This window comes from Pogonomyrmex barbatus, unplaced genomic scaffold (assembly GCF_055798465.1).
Source record: "Pogonomyrmex barbatus isolate J1 unplaced genomic scaffold, ASM5579846v1 scaffold2, whole genome shotgun sequence".
NCBI classification, from domain to species: domain Eukaryota; kingdom Metazoa; phylum Arthropoda; class Insecta; order Hymenoptera; family Formicidae; genus Pogonomyrmex; species Pogonomyrmex barbatus.
The window spans coordinates 9818357-9829817 of NW_028297116.1; the positions used below are offsets into that span (position 1 = coordinate 9818357).

At 28.9% G+C, this 11461-nt stretch overlaps 1 protein-coding gene across 2 annotated transcripts; it reads right to left on the minus strand.

Moving 5' to 3' along the window:
* Positions 1-4713: 4713 nt before the first annotated feature.
* Xpc (DNA repair protein complementing XP-C cells homolog) lies at positions 4714-8508 on the minus strand. Of its 2 annotated transcripts, XM_011649236.3 has the most exons (6): positions 8334-8507; positions 6543-8256; positions 6213-6418; positions 5847-6111; positions 5573-5741; positions 4714-5447 (listed from the first exon to the last, which is right to left on the minus strand). In XM_011649236.3, the coding sequence occupies exons 2-6, from the start codon at positions 8241-8243 to the stop codon at positions 5095-5097; spliced, it is 2694 nt and encodes an 897-aa protein (XP_011647538.2). In that variant the 5' UTR covers positions 8244-8256; positions 8334-8507; the 3' UTR covers positions 4714-5094. The 2 variants fall into 2 exon arrangements, with proteins under 2 accessions (XP_011647538.2, XP_011647537.2); XM_011649235.2 differs by having other exon boundaries at positions 6543-8508.
* Between the last annotated feature and the right edge of the window lie 2953 nt (positions 8509-11461).

The following is an 11461-nucleotide window of genomic DNA, read 5'->3' on the forward strand; positions in this document are numbered from 1 at the left end:
ATATTCTGTATCAATGTACCAAAAAATATCAATATACTAAAAATTCTTCAATAGATTATAACAGGCTAGATTTGTAACAGGCGAATTGCGATTCGAGGAAATTGTTCGTTTAATTGTTACACGTATACTGACAGCTTCGACGTGCTCAAATCACGCTTTTATACCTGCATAGTACCTGGTACACACCTACTCTATACTTGAATACTATTGTATTCGGCACAGATGTGCGGACTACGAATCGTCTTATCTTATAGATCTATCGGAGCTGCGCATCTTTGCATGCGTTTCGTGCTGTTCTCGTACCAGCTTTACAGACAATCGGAAATGAAGTTGCACTCAGAAATGACCTTAATCAAATCGCGATGTGAGAAAGAAATCGCAAAGTATTTGTATTTTTCTGGGTTAAAATGACAGAAAAATGGCTGATGACATTATAGTAGTTTTCTATAAATTATTCCGTTAATTGTGAAATTGTAAAACAAGATGATGTTTAAAATTGTCCAATTTTTACATATCTTTTTATATTAAATAATTTGACAAATAGAACTTATTAAAACTATATATTTATATAAGAAATTATTGCATTTTAATAAAACAAACTGATTAATATATATTATATCATTTAATATTTATATAATATTACAATTTGTATAATTAATTATTTGTATAATTAAAAAAAGCGAGAATATTATTAAAACGTTTAACAAAATTCAATGATATTAAGTTACAGTTCTTATGTTATTCGCCTGTTATAGTGAGATGCTTTTTTGGGCAATTTTTTATTAAATACAAAAGAGAAAGTTATTTAATCATAATCAATAATTACTACTAAGAGAAATTACTTGTTCGATCAAAATATGTGTATTTTATGATTTTTCCACTCAATATACGAGTAACGCATGATGCATATTTAATTTTTTCGCATCAAAGTTTCCGTTATAATTACATTGAGTACGCACGTAAATACACACGTATGTTTTAAAAATTTGTTAAATTCTTCTTTTCTGTGAGATGTAGAAAAATTTCGTTAAAAAAAATTGTAAAATATTACAAAATCCAAAATGAATGTAAGCACTATAAAGGAATAACATTAGAAATAACACTAATTAAAGACTTATATAATATAATTAATAAATTAATAGTTAATAAAATAGATTAATTTATATACAATAATAATTTTCTCTAAAAATTTATCTTTCTGCAACAAAAATCGCTGCGTTTATGGCATTTATAAAACACTTTTAATTTGAAATTATCTTAGAAATATCGTATCACATATAATAACGAGAATATTTTCTGAAGAGAACTTCCAGAATAATATGACGGTGAAAACTGAAGCTCTTTTGAGCAGATTATCATCTTGTCCTTTTGTCCTTTTGAAAAATTCAATTAAACGATTCTATCAGCCGATATATCATAATGCATAGAGGAAACCGACGGAAATCCTTAAAATTAATTTCCTCGCCGTTCTCGTGGTCAAAACGAACGAATTGAACTTTTTGCTCTCGTCTCTAATTGCCAATTTCCTGATCATCCTTTACGAGTCCGCGCGTCGTAACGAGTCTCTAAGTTCAAGTTCGTGTTCTAAAATAGATGTGCACTCCCCACGTGCTCTTGCACAGGAATGCACTACCAAGACGCTGGTGCAGCTTTGTGTGTGCGGCTATCTATATCTGATGCTGGTGCGAATATGAAATTGGACAGCTGAAATCGTGTGGCGTAGTACCAGGAGCCGTGCGAGTACATCGGAACGAACGAGAGGCAAGGCTTAATGATCTATCAGCTTTGCACGGGGATACGCCAAGCGAAACGAAGATCGATATATCTCGCACGGATGATCGATTGCCTCTCGGAAAATGGAAAGCCTCGATCATCCGGAAAAAGAAGAACGTAGAACGAATTCTTTCTTACTTTCGTACCATATTGAAATTCGTGTCGGTTCGGAAGTGCAAGTGTTTAAAATTCGCAAAACGATAGAGATCGTAGAAATTCGAATTTGGATTTCTGTTGCATTATCGTGACACATCTTGTCTTCTGTGCGTTCTAAAAATTTCTAAATTTTTTAAATTTAATAAATTCTCCTGTGAATTTTTGAATTTTCTGCGTTATCCTCTTTAGGAAAGAATTCAAAGAAAAATATAAATGGTACAGACTACTACTTTTAAAAACGAAACAAAATTAATTTAGAAATATAACCATTCTGTTAAATTGATAAAATACCTAAAAGTGAAGTTTTGCATTAACATTTATTTTTTATCTTTGCACACAAATTTAAAATTTCGTCTCTTTTGATCCAATGAGATATTAAATTTGCTATTGCATTCAATTTTTTTCCTACACATGTTATTAGATTCTCTCTGCATTGTTATAAAAACATTTAATAATCTATTATAATTTTTTTTTTAACTTTTTAATACAAAAAAAGCTGTTTTATACAAATAAAGTGCAAATTTAAATATGTCTTTTATTAAATTCTGTAGAATAATATAATTTTCTCTTTGATTTAATAAATAAACTATGCAAAACGTACTACAGATTCTGCAGATAAAGAAAGCATTCTCAGACAAATTGTAAATGTAATTTTAAAAAATTCTTAAAATTATATAATACTTTAGAGATTAAAGATAGTGAATGCAATTTAAGCGCATAAATTTTCTTCGAAGTCGATATAATCGTCTTTTGTGAACTCTCTCAAGCACAAGCTCAATCTGTGTCAAAGAAATTTTTTTTTCTTATCTTATCTTATAATTGATCTTTTCATCTTGTCTTAAACTTTTACTGAAAAGGAGTGCAAGGAATACTGATTCTTGATTACGTAGAATCAAGATGCAAACATTAAGATTCAAAGATCGAAACGACAATTGGCTCGGGTATCGTACTTTCGCCATAAAGAAGGGTCTCATTACAAAGGAGAACCTGAATCCAGGCTGAACCAGTTTCCAGAACAATTTTCGTAATTCAGGGTAATAGAAGCTCCACCTAGGGCGAGTGCATGCCTAGCAAAAATACTCCAATTACTTGAGAACATTGTCTTTGGCATACTTCCATGGAAGTTACATAAGTTACACTTAATTCTTTGCTTTCCTAAAACCTTATCACACATGTATCGTATTTAAACAGTAGTAAATTTCCTAAGTAAGTTTCCCAAATTGAACCGTGCGATCTTAAGAAAATTGTCTTTTTGGGGAATAATTAATTATGCAATACGTTATTCCATTAAATAGTAAATTTTTTACAAATTTTTTAAAAGTTTTATTAAAAAGTGTGATGTTATTTATATATTTTTATAATATAATTAGTACTTTCTTTCTGTATATTTATTTTTATATTAACTGATTATTTTTCTTAATAATTTACTATATGTTTTTGTTTAAATATAAATATAAATTTAAATATAAATGAGAAATATAATAACAATATTATATAAGAATTTTTCAAAGCCCTTGGCAGTTTGGGCTATTATTTTACATATTCAGATCTGGTTATATTTGGTTATATATAAATGTTATATAAATGTTTTATAAGTTTTATACGAAACAATTCATAGATTGTCAATTCATAAATATTCGTCTATCAAACATATATTGATAATTCAAGGAAAACTTTATTAGAAAAAGAATGTTTACAATACTTAATATGTTTAAAATACTTAATTTTTTAGAACATTTTGTGAGAAATTATTATTTTAAAAATTCAAACATGACACGTTAGCCATTTATCCTTTCGCGAATCAAACGAGCGATTCGTAGTTTGCCGAACACATCGTTCATAATGAGCTGCGAATTTTTGACCACCAAGTTGCGCAAAAAGAATTTGCTCGTATCAAGATCGCTCGCGATTAATCACAGCGATTTTCCACAGCGTATGACATAATATTATTGAACAACCGTCAAATAAAAAACCGAAATTAATTAATTTATATGACTGATCCAAACAGTCGTATAAGAGCAATATATCTCAATTTGTGTTAGCTCTCCATATATAAATCCACTAAAATGTCAAAAGAATAAAAGATTTATGACACACACAATATTGACAGGACGTAAATAAGAGCAAACAAAGTATATTTATAATGATAGAAAGGATCATCTTTTAAAATGTTTAGAAATGTTGTTTGTCATTCTAAATATTCAAATATGATAGCCTAACTATGTTGCATATATTTATATTATATATTTCCACAAACAAATAAGTCAATATCACAGTTTGTCGTGTGAATTATAGCCATATTGTTCAACAAATATATTATGAACTCTGAAGCAGGAATTCGAAGTTCTAGATAACTCTTTTTAAGCTATTTTTATTAATGTTGAATTGTATAACATTGTCGAGAAATCGCTGCATTTGCTTAAACAAAAAGTAGAATAAAAGTTAATATATTCATGGCTAACATGGAGAGAATTGATATCTGTAAAAGACAAATAAATGCTTTTAGAATCACATAGCTCAGTGATTTTTTCCTGTTGTGAAAATTTAACGAAACGATTGAAAAATATTGAATATTACATTTAAAAAAATAAAAGATAATTGCGGGATAAATTCGATTGTTTCATCCGATAAAAGACTCTTTTTATCCGATAAAAATCGGACAAAAAGATTATTCATTGAATATTTGATATATAAAGTAATATTGATAACGTAAAGTAATATTGATAAAGTAATATTGATTGTTAATAATAAATATGGTCTCGATAAAAATTAAATACTCGGAAATTTTTCTTTTGCACAAATATGTAATATGTATAAAATTCAATACACACAGAAATATGTGGATATTTATACAATACATTTTTTATTACAAAGAAGATTGAAAAAAAACACACAAGTTTACATTACATTATGTTACAAAAAATAATTTAATTCATTGTAAAAATTGTCCATATTATTAATTATACGCAATATCTGAACAGAACAAATAAATAAATAACAAATATTGTCAGGAACTTTATATATTGAAATATTGATGAAAAATTTGCTTTAACAATAACTATTAATTTTAGAAGTTTATGGTATTCTAAATAAGGTTTCATTCAAAATATTATTACAATAATATTTCGAAATTAATGTATAAAGAATACTTGTGTACACATTTTATTATGATTTGGATTTTTTTACAGTGCCTTTTTGTTGTTTCGTACGTTTGTTCGTTTCATTTGTCTTTGATTGCCCTTTAAACTCGTATTTTTGTGATAATTTTTCCCTAATCAGTAAACCTCTAATAAGTTTTCTCCAATTGTCGTAAACTATTTTCTTCTTTTTCTCGGCAGCCCGTCTAGCTGCCTCGATTTGTTCTGCTTCCCAAGCTTCTCGCAATGTGTCTTCGTATTCAGCGCACACAACATAGCCTTCCATGGCTGGCACAGCGCCCATACAACCGAAATTAAAACCCACTACAGCAGTCGCGCAATCTATATTCAGTTTTCGTGCAATACGATTTAATCCTGGAACTATTCATTAAATGCATTGCAATATTATAAAATTAAATTCTTTCTGATTTTGTATAATGAAATATAAAATGTAACATAAGTTATAAAAACACTTATTGTTAGTATGAAAAATATGTTATACTTACGATTTATATGCACTGTGCCTTTTGGAAGCATACATTTTTTAAATAAATCAACGTTTCCATATTCATTACGAGGTACAATGCCGTCTTTAGCCTCTGGAGGCTCGTATTCTGTAGTTTGCCATTCTCCGAATAATTCTAATGCAGAATCCTTAAGTTTCATACCTGAAAGCTGCATATAATTTTTGTTATGTTTTTGATATAATGATTTTCATATAAAATAAATTTTTTAATTAATTTCGTTATAGAATTTTAAAGAACACTAAAATATTTTTACCTTGTCATACTTTGGAAGTGCTTTAACTATTTTGTAAGGTTCTTGCTTTGGTTTAACTACTCTAGCTTTCTTTAGCCAGGTCTCTCGTGAGCATAGTGTGTGTACGCAATAGCGCGAATAAATAGCTTCGCCTGTTTTCAGATGTCCCAGCGGTACACAGTCCGGTGGATATAAGGCTTCATATTTGAGTAAATGTCTAACGAGAACGTATAATGGATGTCCTTTGCACTCGCCAACAGTTTTAGGCAATGGTTGTTCCAATTCCCTGTGAAAAGAGTTATTTTTTATTGTATTTGATTTATTCACATATCATTCATTACATTATGCTTAAATAAATAAGATTCTAGTTATAAAAGAAGAAATTACTTTTGCAACAATAATTCATCTTCTTGTTTAGACATGGCTGTCTCCTTTTCTTGCCAATAACTCAACGTCTCAGTCCACCATTTTTCATCAATACGTTGCTTACGTGTAACAGAAAGCCATTGTGGACAGTAACGTCTCGTGACATCCTTTATTAATCTTTCTGAATTATAAGCTATCACATATAATACTGGCTTGCTTGCTTTTTTCTAGAATGTCACATAATAGCTTTCATAAAAATCTATTTTTTTCTATTCATTGCTATTATAAATAATTATAAGAATGCTTGCTTCGTTATTATAGAAGTTTCTATTATCTCTTTAAGTTACTTACATATATTTCAGTCACGCAATCAACATTTGCCTCCATTATATTTATGCATATCCAACTTGCCTTGGATTCTACATATACTTCGGCCCATACATCTTGTCTCTTTTTTAACTTGTTATTGGTTTCCTCATCATCTGTCGATGCTTGTTCCTTCTTTTCATTATTTTTCTTAATGTTAGATTTAACAGCGATTTTCTTTTTTTCACTGCATTTTCTTTTTGATTTACTGAGTAACTTTTCTTTTTCTTCTTCTTCTTCTTCAGAACTTGAGCTAGTACTCCATGACTGTATAGAATTTTTCATCTTAGATTGATTATTTTCTGTATTGACCTTAGTGTTCTGCTGTTTGGATGATGTAGATGCAACATTACATGTGTGAGATCTTAAACGTCTGAGATTTGGGACAGTGTCTGTTTTTGAACTTGTGGGAATTGCTTCAACATTTTTAGATGTAGAAGCTTTATCTTGTGTGAGCATATTGTTATTATTTAATTTATCCTTACTTTTCTTATTGTACGAATACTTTGAACGAAGAATTTCTGCTGCCCTTTTCTTTGCTTCTGCATTAGCATCTTTTCGTGCACTTTCACTATTTTGAATTATACTGTTATTTTTTACATCCTTTTTTGAAGTCACATTTTTTTTATTTTTCTTAGAGGGTGCCTTTGTTTTTTCTATTTTTTCTGTTTCTTTTGTTTCCTCCTTAATTTTATCATTCTTCTTTATTGTATTTGTTTTAGGCAATAATTCATTGTATGTTTTTACAAGTGGTGGATTGAGAGATACTACTAAACGACAATGTAAACCTATACCTCTCAATATTGCAACATATAGTATTACCAGTTCCCTGTAATTATAAATCTTCTTCTCTGCAATCCTTTTTAATAAAGTTATTTTATCTATAATAACTTCGTTGTCACTAGATTCTATCGTAAATATATTCTTAAACCATTTTGTGAATTTTGTCAGATATTCCAAATCAAAACTGTCTTTTGGATAATTTTTTGTTGAAATAAGCGATACCACTGTTGCCATGATCTCAGGATCATTTGCTTGATGATTCAAATGAAATCCATATGCCAACCAACAAAGTCTAGCCGCTTTTTCTATAATTATCTGATTGGCTTTTAATTTTCTTCGTAAAAGTGCAGTCAAATCTGATTCTTTTTTGTTTCCAGTTTTCTTTTTGAAAATCATACTCGTGCCTGGTAAAGTTATTTTAATACCTTCTTTAGGTATAGTATAATTTTCAGGACGTTTAATTTCTTCTTCTTGCTTCTCATCGTCCATAGCTTCGTCATCCTCATAAAATGCATGTGCTCCGCTTTCTCCTTGGAGCAAAACTGCGTTTATCTCATCCGATATATTATTGTTCTTCTTTTCAGTTTTGACTTCTTTAACAACCTGTGTATCATCTTGTTTGGAGGAGTGCTGTTTTGATTCTTCATTGTTAATGAAAGTTCTTTGTGAGGCTTCTAAATTCTTGACCACTTCAGAAAACAATTCAATGCCATTGTTTTCGAGCACATCCATGAAATTGTCATCATCGCTGCTTTCATCCTCGCTATCGTCTTTCGAATTCACTAGGTTAGGCTTTGTTGATGATGGTTTTATCGAGAAGAAACTGGCTGTCAGCTCATCCTTTGGTGTGATACCGATGAAATCGTTACTGCTGTCGGAGCTGTCATTGTCGGAATCATTCATTTTGAACGTTATTCTGTACTAGTTTTTAGTCTTTTTAGTCTTCTGTTATTGTTTGTTACTGTTCATTATAATATCATTATTATAATTTACCTTGTGCTATACTTTTTTGTTCTTAAAATTTATTTTTTATAATGAGATTCAGTCAAGATTGAGCCGTACGATGTGACAATTTTTAATAAGTAAGAAAATTTATATATGTATAATAATATAAGAACACGCTCTGCACGTGCACGCTTTGCACACGAGAATGCATTGTTATGACATACTGAACTATTCATATTATCTTCGAATGATATATAAGCCTGCTGGTTTACCGATAATAGTAAATACAGTGTGTATATGATATTTTGTTTTGTAATTTAGCTCGATGTATAATTTTTGATAAGCAACGTGTTCAAAAAAGTGTTTATATTATATTATATTATATTATATTATAATATAAATACTATATTTCATAAGATAAAAAATATAATATAAATATCTCATACTATAAAGTGTCTACAATATAAATATGAATCTATAATATATAATGTGTCTATAATATAATATAAATATGAATTTATTTTATATAGAGAATTAAATTAAGTTAATCGAATTAAATTATTTTTGGCAAATTTATATATAAAGATTTGTTTATACAAAAAAATTTTTACATATAAAACAAATTTATATATGAATTATTTATAAATATTGCACAATTTTATTAAATTAAAAATTATTATTTATATAAAAATATTGTTTATACGTAAAAAAATTAATGCAATATTATATATATATATATATATATATATATATATATATATATTGTTATTCTAATAGTAATCTTGTGAATACTTAAATAAATAGTTATATTTTTATGACATTTAATTATACATTTCAAAATAGATTTTTTGCAATGCATTTTTATGTTTCTTAGATAATTTTATATAATTTTATATTTTGCATCAAATATTGCCATTAAAGGATTTTTCATAACTTGTCATCGAGTCTTCAAAATTTCATAAGGAAAGGATATTATTTTCATCAAGATTTTTATTACAACATACAAATTCTCTATAAAAATGCGATTATAAAAGTGACCAAATTTTTTATAATATATTCGGTAAATTCATTTGACTTAAACCCTGTCATAATAATGCTAATAGACTTTCGGATATGCGGATGGATAATGCGTAACGTCGACAACAAAGCCAGTTTACCCAGCATTCATTATTTTTCCTTTTACATGCGACAGTGAAATTTATATCTTTGTATAACAAAAGCGGGAGATTTTATGAAATATTACTGTAACAGAGAGATCTTCCCTTGGCGAAAAAATACGGTAGGTGTAGTATGACGGGAAAAAGCGTGCGCTAAATAGGAGAAATTAAGAGCGCACAATGGTATATGAATGTTGCAAGAGCTTTTGATCGCTACATCGAAATCGTATTATCGCTCTTAAACTCGTCATTTGAATTCCTAAAATCATAAATTATTACGAAATTGGACTCGAACATCGTTTGCTCTGTAAAAGGATATAATAAATTCGGCATTATTAAATTCTTTCAATTAAATTTCTATTCAAACAGATAAAGTCAATTGATGAGTAATATTTAGACTTCAATAACGTCGCTATTTAAGTTTTATCTCTTATAATTTTTGATCTCGTAACACTGATGATTTGAAATTTTGTTTGCTTTATCTGATAAAAAATAATTCCGCAGTTCTCGACACTTGGGATTAAAGAGTTTGTTTTTCTTTCATTTTGTTTTTCGCAACGCTTGTGGCCGAATTGACATAGCGTAACGATGAATGCCAAGAACTGCACGGAACTGTGACACACATTCTTGCTCTCCTGCTTATGAATGATGAATTATTTTGGTACTGATGTTTATAAATAATGAGACATTGCTCGTCTCCCTTTTGCGGCGTTCTCTAAGCGCATGCATCGCCTGCAGCAATTTATTGGGATACGACGAGTTTCAGTCAGTATCTCGTGCACCTGCACTCTCTGAATATGGCTCGACGTAATGGATAATTGGCGACCCGATGGTCGATGTACAATACCTAAGTGCATTTGTGTGTAAGCCAGTGCCGACATTTGCCTTGTTCGGTCACATTTCAAATCCAATGTGCCGTGGAATCCAATAAACTGCAAATAATAATAAAGTATGCACGACTTAGAACGCTCCACTCTCGCAGCTGGAAATCCCGTGATAAATCTGGATTTGAATTTAGTCATGCTTTTCGCAGCCTGTTAATTATCGGTGTTAAATATCTCAGTAAATATTTGGTAAAGTTTTATCTCTCTCTCTCTCTCTCTGTCTCTCTCGTTGAAGCGAAGTATATGCAGGAATAAACGGGAAATAAGCTTATCGTTGCATACAGAAAAGAGAAGAATATTTTAATTTCCATAACTTACTTCCATATCTTGAGTATTATCGAGGCTTGATTGTTTTAATATTAATCAAAAGATAATGATGGCCTGGGTCATACCTTTACCGCATACTTAATATCACGGTGTAGGATTTATGATAAGAGTATGTGCATAAAGTTATTGAAACCAAACCTTTAACAAAGAGCAGAGCTATCCTATAAAGCTTTTGTAAACAATAGTCGCATGCATATGCATGAATTTATAAAGATTCATTTGTGGATATTGACTATTAGAGGTTTATTATACAGGTTTATTATACAGGTTAAATTTCGTACAATTTAAATTGCTGTTATAATCTCTCTGTATTTTCTCTCGAAGATTTGAACAATCTCTAGATAAGATATAAAGTAATTTTAGTGAAATTATAAATAGAAGTTTAGAAAAATATATTTTCTATTAAGATAAGAAAATATTCATAGAATTAAAATATCCGTATCTTATTTTTTATTATATTACAAATTTTAAAACTTTAAAAAATTTTTTTCAATATTTTTCATATTTTAATAGCTTTATTACGTATCTCATTAAAAAAAGTATGTGCATGTGATTATCTGTTATTTTAGATACATATTCTTTATTATGAGTTATAAATTCAAAAGATATCATTTTTGAAAAATTGAAGATTAATGATATACTTGATCTATACGAAGTATGTACGCGTTATAATTTATAAATTTTATAGATGAATTATATATATTTTTGCATATAATATATTTTGCATTATATATATTTTTGCATATAAATACATACATAAATTATGTAAGGAAACTTTAATAGTTAATTGTTTGTGCAGAGTTTTATC

Coding starts and splice junctions, on each gene's coding strand:
- Xpc (XM_011649235.2), bottom strand. CDS start 8,243: ATGAATGATTCCGACAATGACAGCTCCGACAGCAGTAACGATTTCATC. Junction 6,112..6,212: donor GATGAATTATTGTTGCAAAA/GTAATTTCTTCT, acceptor CTCTTTTCACAG/GGAATTGGAACAACCATTGC. Junction 5,448..5,572: donor AGGCACAGTGCATATAAATC/GTAAGTATAACA, acceptor TTTAATGAATAG/TTCCAGGATTAAATCGTATT.